We start from the raw sequence: 24019 nt of genomic DNA, 5'->3' as shown, positions 1-24019 counted from the left end.
AAAACGCACAAAAGAGCCAACGATTTCGCCTGCGTCGGGAATCCGTGCGAATCGCCGCTAATGTATTTAATAGTAAAAACGCATGCGTTTGTTACATGCGTTTTTACCCGCGATTTCGCGTGCGATTTCGCACCTTTTTCAATTTTATTTAGCCCTGGCAGTGTCATGGTTAATTTCGCATGGCACCCTGCCATGCAAAATCGCAGGCGAAATCGCGGGTAAAAACGCATGTGGAAACGCATCCGCATGCGTTTTTACAAGCGTCGGAATGCGGCCGAAATCGCGTCGCAACAGTGGAAACAAGCCCTCAGGCTGGGTGCACACTTAGCAGTGCGGGAAACGTCGCGTTTTTATGCATATGCGTTTGTGCACTTGTATTGCGTTCTCCATGTGTTTTCTATGCGTTTGCGTTTTTTGTTCATTTGCTTTTTTTTTTTTTGTATTTTGCTTGCGTTTTAATGCATTTGTGGTTCAATTTGGTATGCATTTTTCTATTGCGTTTTATGCAAATCACTAGAAAATCAACAGGAAGCAGAAATGCATCAGAAAACAGTTTATTTTTCAAAAACGCATGAATGAAAAATGCATACAAAACGCAATTCCTCGGCATCACCATTGACTTCCATTATGTGCGTTTTTGATGCGTTTTTGAAAAATATGCAACCAAGTCAGTGTTTTTAAAAATACATATTTTAAAACGCATACAGAACGCATATACGTTTTTCATGTTTTTTTTTAAAGCGGTCCATTGACTAACATTATACGCATAACCGCTAACGCTGCATTTTAGGCAATGCTGGCGTTTCTGCCTAGCGTGTTTCCAGCCTGAGTATTTCCTCTATACTTCATAAAAATACTATCTCTGAGGGGCCTTTCACACTGGCGCAATGCAGCATTTTTCGCAGCCTAACACTACAGCAATGAAAGTCTATGTGGTAGTTCATACAGCGTGCGGTGCACTAATCCAGAAGTACACTATCTAACTTGAGCGCATACCTCCGTTAATGGCTGACTTGCATGGCAATGTGCGACGGACTGCAAGTTTTACGCATCACGCATGCGGGGAAGCCTATTTCAGCAATACACCTCCTCGATTCCACCACAGGAAGTGAATGTCACATCCTGCTTGGCCTGCTGCCAGATATATATATTTTAACGCTGTAATCCCCAAAGGCCTGTTTTTGGCGGTGGGATGCGGTCCCCACACCGCACCACAACCGCAGAGATGTAGTGTAAAACCAGCCTAAAGGATCTATACAAACAAGAGGGCTACTGGTGGAACTCGATGGACGTATGTCTTCTTTCAACCAAAATAACTATGTAACTATGTAACATGCCTATTCGTTTGCACACCATTGTAGGTGTGGTTTAAAAAAATAAATGAAACACTGAGAATCCCCCATGGGGAGATAAACTAGTCTAAAACCTGTCAGGTCATTAAATTTTTATTCATCATCATTTTTTGAAAGTGGAATTTCCCAGTATTAAATTAAATGGAATCCGAGGTGAGAGGCTTATGGAGGCCGACATATTTATTTCCTTTTACCTACCGGACGACCGCGTCACGCCCATCGACGTGATTGCGGCGGCAGCCCCAAGGCTGCCTAACGCCAATTGGTGTCAAGTCCTGGGGCGGGTTTTGCAGGAGATTGTGTGCACAACTCCGCTTGGATGACAAAGCTCTGCTCTGCCATCTATTTACACCGTACAGTGCTGGAATCTATGGCAGCCGTGTGACACGACTGTACCCCTGGGGAAGACAGTCACAGGAGCGCTCCGCTGTCATAGGCATCAGCGTATGACAGCCGATCGCTGTCATAGGCTGGCTGGCGGGGGAGGGAGGGTTTACAAAAATAAAAGTAAAATACTTTTCTTTATAAAAAAAAAATACAATAAATATTTGTAAAACAATAAAAAATAAACATCCTGGTAGAGACCACAGCCCACCAACAGAAAGCTCTGTTGGAGGGCAGAAAAGTGGGGGGGGGGGACACTTGTGTGCTGAGTTGTACGGCCCTGCAGCGAGTCTTTAAAGGGAACCAAAACAAAGAAGGATATGGATTTTTTCTTTTAAAATAACACCAGTTGCTTGACTCTCCTGCTGATCCTGTGTCTCTCATAATTTTAGCCACAGCCCCTCGACAAGCATGCGGATCAGGTGCTCTGACTGAAGTCAGACTGGATTAGCTGCATGCTTGTTTCAGGTGTGTGATTCAGCCACTTCTGCAGCCAAAGAGTTCAGCAGGACTGCCAGGCAACTGGTATTGTTTAAAAGGAAATAAACATGGCTGAATCCATATCCCTCTCACCTTGGCTTCCTTTTTTGTCATTTACCGGAGGCCGTAATAACTACATGTTGCTCCAAATACACATGATAAATAACACTGTTAAATATTTTATGCACGTGTGTGTCGTTATACATGCGCTCCTGCTTCTTTATTTGTTTGTTTCATTTTTTTTTCCCTTTTTCACCACGTAATAAAATGGGCATTTTAGCGCAGGTGTTCCATTGATTGAAAAAGTGATATATTAACGTGACATAGTTCTCAACGTTGTAATGCATCAAAACGTGTTTTTTTCCCCTCCTCCATGTTTTGGTTTCATGTCGCCGTATCTCGGTGTACAGAACTAATTAGAGGTAGCGTATGTCTGGGCAAGGACGCTATGACAGGTGCTCCCCTCCGATAGGAATATGATTTAATACCGTGCTCACAATGGAGATTTGGAAAACAAAAGCAAAATCGATACTAAAGAATAAGCTTTATTAAATGTTGACATTTAGCACCATACATCTTGAATGTCAGAATGTCAAAAAAGTAAGCAATATTAGGCTTTTCAATGACTTGCGGGGCTGATGTCACCGAAATGAATACTTTAATATTCTTTACATTGTTTAAAGGTTACAGATCAATGCTGTTTCATACTCTCAGGGTTACAAAGAACATGGATAATATACGGCGACACATGTATATATTTCATATACGTGTACTATAGTCAGACAAAATGGTTAAAGGACTTCCGAGGCCAAAATTAATAAAATCACACGATACCTTTTTTTTTTTTGCAGAATCCACGGAGGACGTCCTGCCCGTCCTCCGCTCTGTTCCGCCATCAATGCACGTCTTATTGTTCCCCTACGGCTCGGCCCGACCCCACCGAACGGGTCGCATGGATGCCACCTCTAATATGGCCGCCGCCTTGCTCCGCGGCTGCGCAGTACGCTTTGTTGCTAGCGCGACTGCGCAGCCTGTGTGCGCCCGCCCGACGTACGCTTGGGGAGCATGCCGGGACCTAGTACGCGGCGGGAGGCGGGCAATAGGCTGCGCAGTCGCGCTAGCGACAAAGCGTACTGCGCAGCCGCGGAGCAAGGCGGCGGCCATATTAGAGGTGGCATCCATGCGACCCGTTCGGTGGGGTTGGGCCGAGCCGTAGGGGAACAATAAGACGTGCATTGATGGCGGAACAGAGCGGAGGACGGGCAGGACGTCCTCCGTGGATTCTGCAAAAAAAAAAGGTATCGTGTGATTTTATTAATTTTGGCCTCGGAAGTCCTTTAACTATTTGACATTCCTGGACGTGAAACTCACGTCCAGGAAGCCATGTGCGCTCCTGCGCGTCCACGCGGCCGATCGCGCGCGTGCACGCGCGCTCCCGGCCGGCGGTTTGTTAGCCAGTGAATCAGTGAATCGGGCAACGGTGCCCGATCACGGATTCCTCTCCCCCGCAGAAAAAGCGACAGCTTCTCTCGGAAGCTACGCTTTTTCTGCTTCCTATGTCGCTCTAAGCGTACGTGGTACGCTTAGAGTGACGTCACTGTAAACAACTCATGGCTGCCATCTTGTGGCCAAAAAGTAAACTACACCTAAATGTTAAATAAAAATAAAAATACACATATTTACAAAAAAAATTATATTTCAATCCCACCCTCCCAAAAATACCCACATAAAATGTTTAATTAAAAAAAACAAAAAAACATTACAATAAAAAAAAAAAAACACAAATATTTACCTAAGGGTCTAAACTTTTTAAATATCTATGTAAAGATGAAATATTTCTTTTTTTTTTATTATTATAAGCTTGTAAATAGTGATGAATGCAAAACGGAAAAAATGCACTTTTATTTTCAAATAAAATATTGTCGCCATACATTGTGATAGGGACATAATTTAAATGGTGTAATAACCGGGACAAATGGGCATATACAATACGTGGGTTTTAATTATGGAGGCATGTATTATTTTAAAACTATAATTGCCGAAAAGTGAGAAATAATGATTTGTTTCCGTTTTTTTCTTATTCTTCCTTTTAAAATGCATTTACAGTAAAGTGGCTCTTAGTAAAATGTACCCCCCAAAGAAAGCCTAATTGGTGGCGGAAAAACAAGATATAGATTAGTTCATTGTGATAAGTAGTAATAAAGTTATAGGCTAATGAATGGGAGGTGAACATTGTTCGGATGCATGAAGCGAAAAACGACTGAATGCGAACTGGTTAAAGAAACAAAATTTTAAAATGTAAAATGCATGTAAGCACATACTAATAAGAAGTATGTTTCTTCCAGAGTAAAATGAGCTATAAATTACTTTTCTCCCATGTTGTTGTCACTTAGGGCCTGTTTCCACTACACGCAGATTGGATGCAGAAAGGATGCAGAAAAACTGACTCCAATGAATGCCTATGGGAAAATTTGCATCAGAAAAAATGCGTTTAGTGGAAACAGCCCCATAGACATTCATTGGAGTCAGTTTTTCTGCATCTGTTATGCATCCAATCTGCGTGTAGTGGAAACAGGTCCTGAGGCCTGGAACCCACTGAAAACCGCAAACGCAAAACGTAACCGCTAGCGTTTTGTCTGAGCGGTTTGCAAGCGGATTCATGCGCGTTTTTGGTCGTGTTTTGCAACATTGTATTTTTTTCCCCAGCGGCTGTGTAGCGTTTTGCGTTTCGCGTTTTTATCCTGATTAGTCCTGTGAATTATTTTTCATTTTGTTACAGTGTGCTGAACCGCAAAACGCTAGCAAAACCGCTCAGTTTAGGTTTTGCTGAGCGTTTCTGCTAGCGTTTCAATACTTTACATTGAAGCGCTAACGCTCCCAAAATGCTGCATGTCCTGCGTTTGCGTTTCTGGGAAACGCAAACGCTCCTGTGGAAGTTGCCCCATCCATTAACATCAGCTGAGCGTTTTGGCAAAACGCTAGCGTATCGCAGCGCTGCCAAAATGCTCAAAAAAACGCTCTTGTGGGTTCCAGCCCTGACAGTAGTTCCTACAAATCTGACAGGACCAACAGGTTTTTGACTACGGTAATCCTTTGTTCATAGGGGATTCTCAATATTTAATTTATTATTTAGAAAACCATCCTATAGAAAGGATCTATATAAAGATGCAGTCCCCCCACCTGTTTGCACACTATTCCGGCAGTTGAACTGAGCAACTGCCATTTACTAAATGCTTTTGACAATCAAGAAAACCCTGATAATCCCCCATGAAGAGATGGACTACTCCAAAACCTCTGTTCTGTTGGATTTCTACTACTTACTGTAAGTGATGGCATAATAGGAGAAAAGTAATGTATAGCACATTTTACTCTGAGAGAAACATACTTTTTTATTTATGTGTATTTATGTATTTAAAATTTTCCAATTTTTTGGGATAGTGGTCCTTAAAACCATGGCAGTAATATTGTATAGGTCCCTCTTGTGCAGCCCTGCTCCATGGTCCAGCTTATGTGACCACTGACCATCGTAGACACATTGGACATTCTGATATTCTAGACATGTGCAAGCTTTCTTTCATGGCCAGAATCCATTTTTTTCTGTAGATCTTCTGGGATGGGATGCATGCTAAAGGGCAACTATTATTAACCAAACGGATCTGTTTGCTTGGCATTGGTTCTTTGGTGCTCCTTCCTGCAGGTGGTGCTCTAGCTAAGTGCTTAGATTGCCTATACTAAAAACAGCCCTGCTTGGTATTCTCAGATCCCCACATTTACTGTTGTTTTCTTTCCAGTTCGTTTTGGCTTCTTGCCAGTAAGAAAGGCAATTTCCATAGCGTAAGTAGATTAGTGATCTGGCAGCTTAGCCTGTATTTCTGCATGTGCCATTGTCCCCTGAAGTCATCATGACAGCCAGTTTTGTGGGCAGTGATGCATTTCTCCTGACAGCAACTCGTAAGTTATACACCGCGGAAAATATACTTAAAGCGGGATTGTCAAGCATAAAATCAAATTCCATTGACCCACTGCTCTGTGTTTATTATGTAGTCTACATGCAGTCTGCATTGCAAGGATTCCAATATAATCGTAAATGTGTCTGCTGTAATAAATCTTATCTATTCTGGTACATTTTGGGGAGAGGGAAGCTTGTTATCTCCCCTCCCACATTCCTGCTCCTTACTGATTGGCTGAGGGCAATCAGTGTGACATGAGGCTGAGAAGGGAAATACGCCTCACCCCTCTGTGGAGCTGCTGAAATACAACCTATGCTGTGCTCACATGTGTTTACAAAGCAAGCTAGATATGACAGTGCAGTTTCTACAGAGTTCAGTGGGGAAGAGGTCTGGTAATGCATAGACTATTTTGGGTAGGAGGAGTATGGGAGGAAATGACATCAAGATCAGCTTCAGTCAGAGGCAGTAAAGATGGAAAATGCCTAGGGCAGTTTTCTCTTTATTTACTACCGTATATAAAATTTGCTGAAATCAAAACGTGGACGGTACAAATACATATGTTATGTAGGTAGAACAAGTTTTTATCTACTTATATATGTGTTTTTTTCCTGGGGTAGTATGGCTGACCTGCTTTAAAAGGAAATTCCAACTTTATTAAAGAACAAAAAAAATGGTATAAAGATTGGCGCAGGAAATGCCTAAAATAATTTAAAGAGTACCTGTACAAAGAATAAATATACCCCGTTCTGTGGGGGTACCAGGAATGGAGGAGGAAGTGTCGGTGCATTATATATGATTAGGGATGAGCGTAATGACCTAATTACGAATTTCCGAAATTTCGCGAAATTACTACAATTACGATTTTAGCCGTAATCGAAATTTCGTAATTTTCGCAAATTACGCAAATTTTCGTAATTACGATTACGAAATTTAGTATTTTAAAGTTTGCAAAGGTTTCTATCCCTCTAGATGCCTAAAATGAATAACCAACCAACCCTCCTCCCTCCTCTCTCTCTCTCTCTCTCTCTCTCTCTCTCCAGAGATCTGTAGTATTTCAAAACCATACTCACATTCATGACATGTCCAGGGATCAAACCCAGGCCAACCACATGGAAGACAGCTATGCTCACCACCATACCACCAAACACACACTAAATAGACTGCTAACCTAAATCTTACTTGTAGACAGTCATATGAGACACATGCTGGGTGCAGGGCTTTGTGATTGGACCATGGACCATGCGATAGAGTGAGGTGCAAAAATGAAATCATGCCTAGCAGAGGATGGTTTCACAATGCTAAATGCTAGGCTGGCTGTGGTGCAATTGGTTAGTGCGTCTGGCTGGTAACAGCAAGGTTACAGGTTCGATTCCATCCAGGCATGTCTTTTCCTTTTGCGTTCAACAGTTGTCCAAACAGAGCCCCAGATAGCCATGTAGAGTTAGGTCACAGCTAGCCTGGCTGTGGTGCAATCGGTTAGTGTGTCTGGCTGGTAACAGCAAGGTTACAGGTTCGATTCCATCCAGGCATGTCTTTTCCTTTTGAGTTCAACAGTTGTCCAAACACCGAGCACAAAGTTTTGCATGCGTAAAGTTTTACGCACGCAAAATACCCCATGGGGTTCAATGGCGCAGCGCGCGCACGCAAAAGGAAAAGACATGCCTGGATGGAATCAAACCTGTAACCTTGCTGTTACCAGCCAGACACACTAACCAATTGCACCACAGCCAGGCTAGCTGTGACCTAACTCTACATGGCTATCTGGGGCTCTGTTGGCTCTGTTTGGACAACTGTTGAACGCAAAAGGAAAAGACATGCCTGGATGGAATCGAACCTGTAACCTTGCTGTTACCAGCCAGACACACTAACCAATTGCACCACAGCCAGACTAGCTGTGACCTAACTCTACATGGCTATCTGGGGCTCTGTTGGCTCTGTTTGGACAACTGTTGAACGCAAAAGGAAAAGACATGCCTGGATGGAATTGAACCTGTAACCTTGCTGTTACCAGCCAGACACACTAACCAATTGCACCACAGCCAGCCTAGCATTTAGCACTGTGAAACCATCCTCTGCTAGGCATGATTTCATTTTTGCACCTCACTCTATCGCATGGTCCAATCACAAAGCCCTGCACCCAGCATGTGTCTCATATGACTGTCTACAAGTAAGATTTAGGTTAGCAGTCTATTTAGTGTGTGTTTGGTGGTATGGTGGTGAGCATAGCTGTCTTCCATGTGGTTGGCCTGGGTTTGATCCCTGGACATGTCATGAATGTGAGTATGGTTTTGAAATACTACAGATCTCTGGAGAGAGAGAGAGAGAGAGAGAGAGAGAGAGAGAGAGAGAGAGAGAGAGAGAGAGAGAGAGAGAGAGAGAGAGAGAGAGAGAGAGAGAGAGAGAGAGAGAGAGAGAGAAGGCTGGCTGGCTGTGCTATTCATTTTAGGCATCTAGAGGGATAGAAACCCTTACAAACCTGAAAAAGTAAAATTTCGGTTGGAGACACGAAATTCGTCATTACGGGAGTGAAATTTCGATTACGAAATTGTAAATTACGATTTGAAAATTAATTACGAAATTACGAATTTGGGTCGTAATGTTAAATTTCGCATTCGTAATAAAAGCAGTTCGAAATTTCGAAAATTTCGGCTCATCTCTATATATGATTCATAATAATAATTCATAACCAGTGATTTGCTGTTAAGGTTGACAATTTTGTCCCCAAGAGTTGACATTTACTCAGTAAACACACAGGAATTCCTCTCCGTGCCAAATGCCTTTGTATTCAGTACATGTGTTAAAACCCTTTCAGTAAAAACCCCTTTCTGTATTGGTTTTAGAAAGGATGTTAGGATTCAGAACTGAGGAGGTAAAGACCCCGACCGTCGTGAGACAGGTTAGAAAGCCCCCAACGTGATCATAGAGGTAAGGGCCATGCTAGCAAATGAAAAGCTAATTATCTAGATAGGGGCGTGACTACATTAAGCCCCCCTTCCCCCCACAGAGATCTGTCGGTTGCCCCACCACTGCTTTGTACTCTATTATGCATCTGCCTGCTAACTGATCAGCATCTGCTAGCTTTCGTTTGCTACCATGGTTTCCACTTCCTGGATCAGTGGAGATTTGCAAGTTGGGAGAAATTTTCACATAACTTAATAGACGAGACAAGACACAGAACACTCACTGTATATGGCACTTTTCTCGTGGTGTACGCAAAGTGCCAGAGCTGCAGCCACTAGGGTGCGCTCTATAGGCAGTAGCAGTGTTAGGGAGTGTTGCCCAAGGTCTCCTACTAAATAAGTGCTGGCTTGGGGCCTGTTTCCACTACACGCAGATTGGATGCAGAAAGGATGCAAAAAAACTGACTCCAATGAATGCCTATGGGCCTGTTTCCACTAAATGCAAATTTTCTGATGCAGATTTTCCCATAGACATTCATTGGAGTCAGTTTTTCTGCATCCAATCTGCGTCCAATCTGCGTGTAGTGGAAACAGGCCCTTAGGCTAGGTCCACACTTGTCCGTTGCAGATCGAATCCGTTTGAAACAGATCCGTTTTTGTAAACAATTTTTTTTCCTCTCCGTTTTGAGAGAAATGGCTTTTTTGCAGCTACATTTCCAGTTCATGGAAACCTCCCTGGCCGTGGGGGGGCTGCCATGCTGGAGGGGGTAGCAGGCAGGAAGGGGGGCAGCGACGGGGAGGGGGATCATCCCCCCTCCCTCACCTGGGTCCCACGCTCCCCCTCCAGCTAGTTTCATTGATAAAATTATTAATGTATTAAAATGTAAGCCAAGCGGTGAGCGGGGAACTTACTTCCTTGCGTTCCACTGCTCTCCTTCACTTCCTGCAATGCCGCCCTCTGTACTTCATTGGGCGGTATTGAAGTGACGGCCCCCCTCCCTTGTGTCAAAAGATTACTGTGTAGAGGGGGATCCGTTTTGCCATTGCTTTTCACTACCCCTCCGTATTTCCGGGGTCCGTGAATATGTTGCAAATCCAGACCGTCCGTTCAGGTTTTCAAAACGGATCCCACTGAACGCAGATGGATGCGTTTTTTGGTTTTTTTTAAGTGAAGGCGGTTGCTATTTTTAACATTGGTATCCGTGGCTCCGGTTTTGATCTGGGCTAAAATCCGGAGCTACAGATACGTTTTTAGAACAAGTGTGAACCTACTCTTACTGAACAGGAAGAACTGAGATTTGAACCCGGTACGCCTGTGCCAGAGGCAGAGCCTTTAACCAATACACTTTTCACCCACTGTATGTTCTATAACATATATGTATATTTTGCAAAATGTTTATTCAATTTAGGATAGATTCCCACTAGCGGTAAATAGCGTGTATCACCACTGGCGTGCGATGAGGTGCCTGTGTGCCCACAAACTTGACTGTAATTTAATATTGACTTCCAAGGCTAGTGTGAACGCTGCCATTAAACCCCCTTGTCTGAATTCTTGTCAGTGACAGGAATAACTGGAAATCGGTGGCGTTTTATGCCAGAATCAATCTTGCCTAAGGTGTACACTTAACAGAACAATGAAATAAAGGCAAAACTGATGTTGATATTTTTAGAAGTAAAGAAGCCAAGCATGGCTCCCTGGCTTAAAAAAAAGGGTCTACAATGTTAAAGAGGAACTCTAATCCAAGATTGAACTTAATCCCAATCAGTAGCTGATACCCCCTTTCCCATGAGAGAGCTTTACATTTTCTAACATAGTTAATCTGTGGAGTGTTTGTGGCTGAGGCAAAACACCTCCCATAGTGGGATGTCATTACCATGGCCCTGACAGTTCCCCATCTTATTGGGTTGTCTCTATCTATCTATCTATCTATCTATCTATATATGCCCAGGTATGTGTTTGGCTGGTGTCGCCCACTTTTTCTAACCCTAACACACAATTGCTCAATGACCAAGTTTGTGAGCTTTACGGTCTTTGGCATCAATAATTTGCATTGAAATGAAACAAATCTGATTGGCTGTTTGTGGCTCCACCCCCTTTTCTGAATTTGAAACCCAGTCATCCAATAAATAACTGTAACCCAGTTTGGGGCTTGTGCCATTAACAGTGCAAGAATAGCAGTAATGTAAATAATCCCCTTGAAAATCAAAAGGGGAATTTTGATTGGCTTTTGTAGGCTCCACCCACTTTTCTGAATATTAATCCCAGTCACCCAGTGACCAACTGTGCAAAGTTTGAGAACTCTGCCATTAACAGTGTAAGAATGGCTGCAGTTTACACTTCCCAGTGAAATTTGTATTTCTCTTTGCCCACTTTTTGGTTATGGGAAAAAAATGTATCCTATATGTTATTCCAAGTAATGTACTATGTGTGTGCCAAATTTCATTCAAATCTGTTCAGCCATTGTTGCGTGATCGAGTAATAAACATCCAAACATCCAAACGTTCCTATTTATAATATTAGTGATATAAATGCATAGGGCTGCTCAAATCCAGATTCGGGAGATACCCGGATAGTTGCTATCTGGATATCTCACAGTAAACCTATGCGGGGTGGGCGGGGGGGTCAACTTACCTGTCTGACGTCTTCTTCGTCGGTCCCTGGCGCCTCCCACAATGCGTTCCATGCGGCGGTCACGTGACTACAAACACTTTCTTGGACCGCATCATGGGAGGCGCCAGGGACGGACGAAGAAGACGTCAGACAGGTAAGTTGACCCCCCGCCCACCCCGCACAGGTTTACTGGGAGATACTCAGATAGCAACTATCCGGGTGTCTCCCTGATCCGGATTTGAGCAGCCCTATACATATACATATATATCTATATATATAAAATCGGATGTGTGTGTGTGTGTGTGTGTGTGTGTGTGTGTGCCGCTAACACGCAAAAACGGCTTGACCGATTTGAACGAAACTTGGTATGCAGATCCCTTACTACCTGGGATGATACGTTCTGGGGGTCTCGCGTCCCCCCTGCACACCTGGGCGGAGCTACAAACAGCAAATCAGATTCCACCCATTCATGTCAATGGAAAAAATGTAAAAGGCTGCCATTCTCACAGTATTCAAGCCAGAGTCCCCACACTTGGTACAGATGGTCACTTGGTGACCGAGGTTACAATTCCAGGAAAAGTGGGCAGAGCATAAAACAGCCAATCAAATTTCAGCCATTCATTTTAAATGGGAAAATCTCAACTGCAGCCATTCTTACACTCGCAGGGTTTTCAAACTTGGCACACTTGGTCACTGGGTGACTGGGATTAATATTCAGGAAAGTGGGTGGAGCCTACAACAGCCAATCAAAATTCACCTATTGATTTTCAAGGAGAACATTTAAACTGCTGCTATTCTTACACTTTTTAATGGCAGAGACTTCAAACTTGCTACAGTCGGTCATTGGGTGACTGGGGTCCAAATTCACTGAAGGGGCGGGGCCACATACAGCCAATCAGATTTCCTTGGTGGATAAATTGCTTCCATTCACACATTTTTGATGCCAGGAACCTGACAGCTCACAAACATGGTCATTGAGTGACTGTGTGTCAAGGTTACAAAAAAGTGGGCGGAGCCAAAACAGCTTTTACAGGGAAAATATAAACTGCAGCCATTCTTACACCGTTAATGGCAGGGTTCTCAAACTTTGCACAGTTGGTCATTAGGTGACAGATTAAGATTTTGGAAGGTGGGTGGAGCCTACAACAGCCAATAAAAATTCACCTTTTGATTTTCAAAGGGAATATTTCATCTGCTACCATTCTCTTATACTGGTAATAGCAGATGCCTCAAACCTGGTACAGTTTGTCACTGGGTGACTAGGGTCCAAATTCAGGAAGAGGGGAGAGCCACAAACAGCCAGATTTGTTTATTTTTCAATGGTAATATAGAAAGTATTGATACCAAGGACCCCAAAGCTGATAAACTTGATAATTGAGTGACTGTATGTCAAGGTTAGAAAAAGTGGGCAGTGCCAACAACTTTATTTTTTACATTGCAGGGTTCCCAAACTTTACACAATTGGCCACTGGGTGACTGGGATAAATATTCAGAAATGTGGCTGGAGCCTACAACAGCCAATCAAAATGTACCTATTGATTATCAAGGGGAATATTCACATTGCTACCATTCTTACACTGTTAGTGGCAGAGGCCTCAAACCTGATACAGTCAGTCATTGGGTGACAGGGGTCCAAATTCACTAAAGGGGTGGAGCCACAAACAGCCAATCAGATTTGTTAGATTGATTTCAGCCATTCTGTTATTGGCAGGGTTCTCAAACGTGACACAGTTGGCCACTGGGTGACTGAGACTAATATTCAGAAAAGTGGGTGGAGCCTACAGCAGCCAATCAAAATTCACCTTTTGATTTTCAAGCGGAATATTTACATTGCTGCCATTCATGCACTCTTAATGACAGAGGCCTAACATCTGCTACAGTCAGTCACTGGGAGACTGGGGTTTAAATTATGAAGGGAGCGGGCCAAAAACAGCCAATCAGATTTGTTTAATTTCAATGGTAAAATGCAACTTATTGATGCCAAAGACCCCAAAGCTCATAAACTTGGTCATTAAGTGACTGTATGTCAAGGTTAGAAATAGTGGGCGGAGCCAAAAACAACTAACTTTTTACATGGGGAAATGTAAACTGCAGCTTTTCTTACACTGTTAATGGCAGGGTTCTCAAACTTCACACAGTTGGTCACTGGGTGACTAGGATTAATATTCGGAAATGTAGGTGGAGCCTACAACAGCCAATCAAAATTCACCTATCGATTTTCAAGGGGAATATTGAAACTGCGGCCATTCTCACACTGTTAATAGCAGAGGCCTCAAACCTGCTACAGTCGGTCGTTAAGTGTTTGGGGTTCAAATTCAGTAAAGGGGCGGAGCCAAAAACAGCCAGATTTCTTTGCTGGATAAACTGCTTCCATTAGCACAATTTTGATGCCAGGAACCCAAAAGCTCACAAACTTGGTCATTGAGTAGTGACTGTGTGTCAAGGTTACAAAAAGTGGGTGGAGTTAAAAACAGATTTTTCTGGGAAATTGTAAACTGCAGCCCTTCTTCACTGTTAATGGCAGGGTTCTCAAACTTAGCATAGCTGGTTACTGGGTGACTGGGATTAATATTCAGAAAAGTGGGTGGAGCCTAAACATGCCAATCAAAAATCACATGTCACTTTTCAAGGAGAATATTAAAATTGCTGCCATTCTTGCACTGTTAATGGCACAAGCCTCAAACCTGGTACAGTCGGTCATTGGGTCACTGGGGTTCAAATTCAGAAAAGGGGACAGAGCCACAAACAGTGAATCAGATTTGTTTCATTTCATGGGAACATACAAATTATTGATGCCAAGGACCCCAAATCTCACAAACTTGGGCATTGAGTAGTGACTTTGTGTCCAGGTTACAAAAAGTGGGCGGAGCCAAAAACAATTTTCACTGGGAAAGTGTAAACTGCAGCCTTTCTTACACTGTTTATTTCAGGGTTCCCAAACTTTGCCCAGATGGTCACTGAGTGACTGAGATTAATATTCAGGGAAGTGGGTGGAGCCTATAATAGCCAATCAAAATTCACCTGTTGATTTTCAAGTGTAATATTTAAATTGCTGCCATTTTTACACTGTTAATAGCAGATGCCTCAAACCTGCTACAGTTGGTCATTGGGTGACTGGGGTTCAAATGCTGGAGAGGGGCGGAGCCACAAACAGCCTATCTGATTTGTTTAATTTCTATGGGAATATACAAATTATTGATGCCAAGGACGCCAAAGCTCACAAACTTGGTCATTGAGTGTTTGTGTGTTAGGGTTAGAAAGTGGGTGGAGCCAACACCAGTCAAATACATACCCGGGCAACGCCGGGTCATCAGTGGGTGGAGACAAATACAAATTTCACTGGGAAAATGTAAACTGCAGCCATTCTTACACTGTTAATGGCAGGGTTTTTAAACGTTGCACAGTTGGTCACTGGGTGACTGGGATTAATATTCAGAAAAGTGGGTGGAGCCTACAAAAGTGAATCAAACTTCACCTGTTGTTTTTCAAGGGGAATATTGAATTGCTACCATTCTTGAACTGTTAATGGCACAGGCATCAAAGCTGGTACAGTTGGTTATTGGGTGACTGGGGTTCAAATTCAGAAAAGGGGGTGGAGCCACACACAGCCAATGAGATTTGTTTCATTTCAATGCTGATTATTGATACCAAAGACCGCAAAGCCCACAAACTTGGTCAGTGAGTAATTGTGTGTTAGGGTTAGAAAACGTAGGCGGAGCCAACACCAGCCAAATACATACCCGGGCAACGCCGGGCAATCAGCTAGTATATATATATATATATATATATATATATATATATATATATATATATATATATATATATATATATATATATATCTCCCAACCAATCTCATTGCTAGTGGGTGTGTGTTTATAGATAAAGGCATTTTGTGATGTTGTTGTTGTTGGGGTTTGCTTGTTTTTTGTTTTTTTTTATGCCTGCTAGCACTAAAGATGCTGAACTTTAAGCTCAGGGTGAATCAAACATCATGAACAAATTTCATGGCAAACATCAATCATTTCTTGATGTTTTGTTTATCTTTTAACTTCTCGCTTTGCAATGTCTTGATTTATATTTCCACCCTACTACTATCTTTCTATAAAGTCCCTCTTTAAATAATAATTTCTTGCCAAATTACCGGTGGCCATTTTTGGTGATTGAACGCAAATGCAATTTAATATTTAATTACCTCTCCAGGAAGATCCTTTAGACCTGTCTTGTAAATCACGTTCAACTTTTATGTTTCTTTTTATTGCCGTTGTTGTAAAACTGGAAATTGCTTAACAGAACGTTTGGGGTCCTTTTTTTCTTTTTTTGAAAAAAGAAAAAAGAAAAGAGAAAACAGTACCGGTAATCGCACTGAAAGATTTCCTTTCTGTAAAAGTGCCGAGCTTTTCTTTCCTCGCGGTGAGGACGGGGGGTTGGGGCCAGCTGTGCTGTCACTCAGATGTTCTTTCTAGCGTTAGCTTAATCTTCTACTATTGGGGCGTTAGAACATGCTAAGTAGTCAATAAGAACATTTTTTTTTTTTTGTCGGTATAAAATTGTCCATGCAGTGGCGGCGCACCAATGCCTAGCTATTGTGTGCCCCCAGGGGGCGCAGTGTGACTCTGTTGTTGCTCAGTGCTTTATGTATGTGTAGCCTGGGAGCTTGTGAGGTCCACTTTCACCTAATATGCTGCTGCCAGTGGAGAAAGATGATGAAACTGAGAGCTCCTATAGCTATATAGCTGTATGTCAGGGATGAGTCTCATTTATCCAGGTTATGGTACATGGAAAGGAAAATGGGCCCATTTAAACCCGCTGATTTCTTTTTTTCTAGTAAACTAAAAATACAAAGTGGTGACCATTTTTGAGAAGACGAGGAAAAAAAAAAGGGTACATTCCAAGCTGCCATTGCATTTTATTCATATATCTGGAAATGCATTCCAGGCGCTGATCTTTCATGCACCAGCGGCGTCTAAATCACCCGCCTTAACCACTTGCCGACCGCACACTCATAACGTGCGTCGGCAAAGTGGCAGCTGCAGGACCAGCGACGCAGTACTGCGTCGCCAGCTGCAGCCTAATTAATCAGGAAGCAACCGCTCGTACGAGCGGCTGCTTCCTGTCAAATCACGGCGGGGGGCTCCGTGAATAGCCTGCGGGCCGCCGATGGCGGCTCGCAGGCTAGATGTAAACACAAGCGGAAATAATCCGCTTTGTTTACATTTGTACGGCGCTGCTGCGCAGCAGCGCCGTAAGGCAGATCGGCGATCCCCGGCCAATCAGCGGCCGGGGATCGCCGCCATGTGACAGGAGACAGCCTGTCACTGGCTGCACAGGACGGATAGCGTCCTGTGCAGCCCGGCTTACCAAAGGGGGCCAGGTAGGAGAGGGAGGGGGAGCATTTCGCCGCGGAGGGGGGCTTTGAGGTGCCCCCCCCGCCAGCCACTCGCAGGCAGCAGAGATCAGACCCCCCCAGCACATCATCCCCATAGGGGGGAAAAAAGGGGGGCAATCTGATCTCCCTGCCTGCACCCTGATCTGTGCTGGGGGCTGCAGAGCCCACCCAGCACAGATCAATCAAACTAGCGCTGGTCCTTAAGGGGGGGTAAAGGGTGGGTCCTCAAGTGGTTAAAGAGACTCTGTAACAAAATGTTCAGTCTTATTTCTTCTATCCTATAAGTTCCTATACTTGTTCTAATGTGGTCTGGATTACTGCAGCCTTTTCTAGTTGCACCGTCTCTGTATTATATCTAATCTTCTTTTCTTTGTCAAGCATTGTCGACCCAGAGAGGAATGCACTGCCTCTGCTGTGATAGGGAGAAGTTATGCATGTTCCCTCCATGCCCCCTACAGGCTCTGTGTGTGTGCTTTGTTTGTCCCTCACAGACAGGTCTCTGCTCTCAATTTCAGCTTGTCTGAGGGGGGAGGGAGCTGCCCATGCTGAGAAACTGTGAGAATCCAGATATTTCACTATGTAATAAACTTTTAGTATACTGTAACATTATATATATATATATATATATATATATATATATATATATATATATATATATATATATATATATATATATATACAGTGGCTTGCAAAAGTATTCGGCCCCTTTGAAGTTTGAAGACACACATGGTGGACAGAAGGACACACATGGGTGGGCGGAAGACACACATGGAGGACAGAAGGACACACATGGGTGGGTGGAAGACACACATGGCGGACAGAAGGACACACATGGGTGGGCGGAAGACACACATGGTGGACAGAAGGACACACATGGGTGGGTGGAAGACACACATGGCGGACAGAAGGACACACATGGGTGGGCGGAAGACACACATGGAGGACAGAAGGACACACATGGGTGGGCGGAAGACACACATGGAGGACAGAAGGACACACATGGGTGGGTGGAAGACACACATGGCGGACAGAAGGACACACATGGGTGGGTGGAAGACACACATGGAGGACAGAAGGACACACATGGGTGGGCGGAAGACACACATGGAGGACAGAAGGCCACACATGGGTGGGTGGAAGACACACATGGCGGACAGAAGGACACACATGGGTGTGCGGAAGACACACATGGCGGACAGAAGGACACACATGAGTGGGCAGAAGACACACATTGCGGACAGAAGGACACACATGGGCGGGCGGAAGACACACATGGCGGACAGAAGGACACACATGGGTGGGCGGAAGACACACATGGAGGACAGAAGGACAAACATGGGTGGGTGGAAGACACACATGGAGGACAGAAGGACACACATGGGTGGGCAGAAGACACACATGGCGGACAGAAGGACACACATGGGTGGGTGGAAGACACACATGGAGGACAGAATGACACACATGGGTGGGTGGAAGACACACATGGCGGACAGAAGGACACACATGGGTGAGTGGAAGACACACATGGAGGACAGAAGGGGAAACATGGCAGACACAGGAGAACACATGAGGTACAAGGGGGGCTCAATAATTGGGAGAGAACATCTACAAGAGGCTCCTGGACACACCAGGTTTCGTCTATATTTTCACCTGGTTTTTGCCCTCTAAACCTTTGTGGGTCTTATAGTCCAGATCGTCTTATATGCTAAAAACACGGTACACACAGGGTCGGATTTACCATAAGGCACTGTAGGCATGAGCCTACAGGCGCCTGATGATGGAAAGGCGTCTTACTCCTCTCCCCAAGTGCCTCCCTCCTTCCCTATGCAGAGTCCTGAGCAGAACATAAATGAGAGGTTACTCACCCAGCTCTTGGCATTCCACTAATGAGGTCTCCCTTCAGCCTGGGGCACCTCTAGCTACTTAATACTGAGGCTATCTCTGACTACCTAATGCTAAGGGGCACCTGTAGCTATGACAGGCAAGGGAAATAAGGGAGAAGTGACAGCTGGGACCACCAGCACACTTGCGGTGCGGTTCAGCCGGGGTTTGTAGGGTCATGGAGGGAGAAGTCTAACGTGCCAGGACGTCTGTGTCTATAGGCTCCTGTGATGTAAATCCGGGCCTGGGTACATGTACAAACCATACTGCAAAATAAACTCCAATTTCAGACAGGGCTATAAAACGTATTTTTATGTTAAAAAAAAAAATCATATGTGGGTTGTGAATCCTGAATATGAGCGGGAGTGCTGGTGTGAGATCCATGTGTGATACCAGCTGTCACGATGGACTGTCTCTCTGTTTTATCCATTAATTATAGTGAAAAGTCTCAGTACAATAATTTGGCTTCGACTTTCAAAAACAGGCCAAAATGGAATTCATTTCATATGGGAAACTATAACTGGCAGACATGTTGCTGGGCATTGCTTTGTGAGGTCTTTTCAGGTGACCAGCATTTTTATTAGTAGGAGAAGTAGCATTATTATTAGGTTGTGGCTGGTTAAAGGGAACCTAAACTGAGAGAGGTATGGATTTTTTCTTTTGAACAATACCAGTTGCCTGGATGCCCTGCTGATCTCCAGCTTCAGTTGTGGGTGGATTACACACCTGAAACAAGCATGCAGCTAATCCAGTCTGACTTCAGTCAGAGCACCTGATCTGCATGCTTGTTCAGGGGCTGAGGCTGAAAGTATTAGAGAAACAGGATCAGTAGGAGAGTCTGGCAACTGGTATTATTTTAAAAGTAAAAATCCATATCCTTCTCAGTTTAGGATTTCTTTAACCAGCCGGGCGGTATGGACGAGCTCAGCTCGTCCATCACCGCCGGAGGCTAGCGCTCAGGCCCTGCTGGGCCGATTTTTATGAAATAAAAAGCACTTGGCACTTTGCCAGCCGCATGTGCTACCTGATCGCCGCCGCAGCGCGGCGATCCGCCGCGTGCAGCGGCGAAAGAGGGTCTCCCCAGCCGCCCGAGCCCAGCGTAGCCGGACCAATCAGTTCCGGCCAGCGCTAAGGGCTGGATCGGAGGCGGCTGACGTCAGGACGTCGGCTGATGTCCATGACGTCACTCCGCTCGTCGCCATGGCGACGAGGTAAGCAAGACAAGGAAGGCTGCTCATTGCGGTCTTCCTTGTTAATTCTGATCACCGGAGGCAATTAGAATGACGCGTCCGGAGTGCCATCTAGTGGCTGCATGGAATAGTTTTTTTTTTATAAAAAAAAAACCCTGCCGCAGCCGCCCTGGCGATCTTAATAGAACGCCAGGGTGGTTAAGGACTCTGCCTCTAAAACAGGAGTCTAAAACAGGAGACCAGGGTTCTAATCTCAGGCACTTCCTGTCAAGTAAGCCAGCACCTATTCAGTAAGGAGTCCTTGGGCTAGACTCCTGAACACTGTTACTGCCTACTGAGCGCATCCTAGTGGCTGCAGCTCTGGAGCTGTGAGTCTGCCAGGAGAAAAGTGCAATATAAATGTTATTTGTCTTGTCTAGTAGTTAGTAGAGGGAGTTAACTGTTGTCTGGTAACCCCCTGGAGGTATGATTCTTTCCAGATTTTAGGGTCTAAAAGTGGTATAATTTTCTTGCAGGCTTTAAAACCCTAAAACCTGGAAAAAAAATCATACCGCAGAGAGATCTGTGGCAGCCACGGCACAGACTCTCCTCCCTGGGATCCAGCGCTGCAGTTCTCCCTCCGTCCTCCGGGTGGCGCTGAAACCCTGTAGTTGAGATCGCTGCCTGTCGTCATGACCACAGCCGGTGATCTCACCAGGGGGATGCAGAGCCTCCGTAAACGGGAAGGAAAATGGCTGCCAGCATCTGGATCCTGGGGGAGGGGAGTTAAAACGCCTGATGCACGCTATGCTCTGCACAGAGCTCCCAGCGGCTACCACGAGTTGGGCTCGAGGTTACCCCTCCTGGCTGCTCAGGGATACCACCAGGGAGATTAAAGAGCAACTGAAGTGAGAGGGATATGGAGGCTGCCATATTTATTTCCTTTTAAACCATACCAGTTGCCTGGCAGCCCTGCTGGTCTATTTGGCTGCAGTAGTGTCTGAATAACACCAAAAAGAAGCATGCAGCTAATCTTGTCAGATTTGACAGTAATGTCAAACACCTGATCTGCTGCATGCTTGTTCAGGGTCTATGGCTAAATGTATTAGATGCAGAGGATCAGAAGGACAGCCAGGCAACTGGTATTGCTTATAAGGAAATAAATATGTTAGCCTCCTTATCCCTCTCACTTCAGGTGCCCTTTAAATTGCTGTATTACTGAAAGTATTGCTGGTGAAGTGAAACAACCTAACAAAGTGCATTATTAGGAAATCAGAAAGTCACAGGACAGCCACCATAGGATAAATCGACACAGTTTGAAGTATAAGCAGGCCCGGACTTACCTCACAGGAGCCTAAAGGCACAGATGTCCTGGCACCCTAGACTTCACCCTCCATGAACCTACAAACCCCGACCACACCGCACCACAAGTTTGCTGGCTGCCCCAGCTGTCACTTCTCCCTTATTTCCCTTGCCTGTCACTTGTAGCTACTGGTGCCCCAAGTATTAGCTAGTCAGTCAGCAGTACCCTCAGTATTAAGTCGTGACAGTTAATAATGGCGCACAGCGCCAGGGGAATACAAAGGGCGCCCCATAGACTTACATTATATAACGCTATTTAGCGTTATAAGTGTTAAAAAATGGCGCAAGCAGTGTGCCTTACACTTATAACGCTAAATAGCGTTATAATTGTTCAAGGATGCAGCGGGGGTCGGGGGAGGAGAGAGTCAGCGGGACACTGGAGGGCATAGGCAGCGGGGGAGGATGTGCAGAAGCATACGTTACCTTGTCCCGGCCGCCGATCGCTCCTTCCCTCCGCTCCTGCACTTCTTCCATTCGTTTACTGTAGTCCTGCAGCCGGCCAATCACCATGTGGCTTCAGTCTCCGCATGCTGATTGGCCGGCTGCGGGACTACAGCAAACGAATGGAAGGAGCGGAGGGAAGGAGCGATCACTGGCCCAGGATAAGGTAACGTATGCTTCTGCATACATCCGCTGCCTATGCCCTCTAGTCTCCCGCTGCCTCTCTCCCCCAGCCCTGCATGTTTATCATGGCGCACCGCTCTGCAATCAATGTAGCATAAAACGAAATTTACCGTTTTATTGTATTTACATTAAAACGGTAAATAGCGTTTTATGATACATTTATCGGCAGAACAGTGCGCCATTTTTCTCCCTGCGCCATTTTCGGATGGACCCGTATTAAGTAGCTAGAGGTGCCCCAGACTACAGTGAGATATCGTCAGTGGAATGCTGAGAGCTGGGTGAGTAACCTCTTATTTACACTCTGCTCAGGACTCTGCATAGGGAAGGAGGGAGGCACTAGGGGAGGGGAGTGAGCCTGCAGGCACGTGCCTACATTGGCCAGTGGTAAATCCATCCCTGAGTATAAGTCTCATTCTTATTCATATAACCTGCAATGCATTCCTTATTGACAGCTAACTCACTGCTTTCTGTATTACCGTCACTATAAGGCAGGGGTCCCCAAACGTTTTGGGTCGAGGGCCGGGTCAGTATACTTCAGACTGCTCGGGGGGCCGGAGTATACATAAAATGATGTAGAAGTCTTTGCGGGCCAGACAGTGAAGCATATTCAGGTGACAACCTGCAGTCTAATTGGACAGCAGTGTCACCTGATGTGGAATTTGATTGGAAACCAGCGAATTACTGCTTTCTGGCTTCCATGTGGATAGGTGGTGCCAGCACTGCTATTCTATATGTGGACCGCCAATATTTAAAGATGTAGCTGACCATATCTATAAGTAATACATTTTGTGTGTGGGGGGCCGGTAAAAAAGCTTTAGGGGGCCACATTCGGCCCGCGGGCCTTAGTATGAGGACCACTACTATAAAGCCTGGTACACACTATGGATAGTTCAGGGCCGCCTCTGCAGAAAATCTAGTGTGTGTGTGTGTATGTGTGTGTGTGTGTGTGTGTGTGTGTGTGTGTGTGTGTGTGTGTGTGTGTGTGTGTGTGTGTGTGTGTGTGTGTGTGTGTGTGTGTGTGTGTGTGTGTACAGCATACCCCAGGGGGCTATCTACTGGGGGCAGCTCCTGTAACCAAAGGCGGCCCAGAGCTGTGATGAGGCGCCAACTACTACTTCATCCTTTATATCAGGTGTTTTATGACTACACTTGTGCATGGGAATATTACAATGTCCCCACATGTTTTATGACCCTGGTAAGATACCATAACTCCCAAATGGCCTCTATTGGAGGGACAGTCGCTCTTTGGGAGCCCTGTTCCTCTGTTCCTATTTCCTCCTTATTTGTCCCTCTTTCAGGACTTTGGAGGAGCTGTGGGTGAGGCTTGTTTAGTTTATAGGGAGATAGGGTATTACAACAACAACAACAAAAAGTATTTGGCTTGAGGAATGCCCTATGAACTGTATGTAAGCAACACAATTATGCAATGATTATCTCGGATTCACTTTACCCAAAGTTAACTGAATATAGGCCAATGTCAGAGTACCCACATTTACACAGTGCAGCTCCCCTCCCCCTGCCCACTTCCCCACCATCTACAAGAGAATGAGTGGGGTGTTTAGGGGTGTAACTACTAATCATGGATCCCCCCAATCTTCACACCCTTTCTCTTTCTTACCACTGGTGACCCTCAAAGTCTGGAGGTCCATCTTGTATCATAATCTTCACACCCATAACAAGTGTAGTCACAAAACACCTGATCTGAGGGATGGAGCCCGTTATCAGCGGTAGTGAAGTAATAGTTGGGGTCCACCTACAGCTCTGGGGCTCCCCTGCAGTTACAGGTCTGCTCCCATGTAGAGATGCTCTTGAGTGGGGATTAAAATTCAACAACTGCTCAGCAATTTGTATGATCCATATCCTAAGCGTGGCATTGTTTTAAAGTGGACCTGAACTCTTACACAGGACAGAAGGAAAGCA

The 24019-nt window shown here is 44.9% G+C and overlaps 1 protein-coding gene across 15 annotated transcripts in view; it reads left to right on the top strand.

The window, feature by feature from the left end:
* The window catches only part of EPHA6 (EPH receptor A6), a 1277595-nt gene that overhangs the window by 117724 nt on the left and 1135852 nt on the right, over nucleotides 1-24019 (top strand). The window contains exon 1 of one of the 15 annotated variants that reach the window (XM_068270646.1): nucleotides 5462-5538. The exons of the other annotated variants lie outside the window; for them this stretch is intronic. Coding sequence (XP_068126747.1) covers nucleotides 5484-5538 — 55 coding nt within the window. The 5' untranslated portion in view covers nucleotides 5462-5483. Of the gene's footprint in view, nucleotides 1-5461; nucleotides 5539-24019 lie in introns of those variants that run through there. 15 annotated transcript variants of the gene reach the window in all.

The sequence above is a fragment of the Hyperolius riggenbachi genome, chromosome 2 (genome assembly GCF_040937935.1).
Source record: "Hyperolius riggenbachi isolate aHypRig1 chromosome 2, aHypRig1.pri, whole genome shotgun sequence".
In the NCBI taxonomy this organism is placed as follows: domain Eukaryota; kingdom Metazoa; phylum Chordata; class Amphibia; order Anura; family Hyperoliidae; genus Hyperolius; species Hyperolius riggenbachi.
This window is presented reverse-complemented; position numbering and strand designations above follow the sequence as displayed.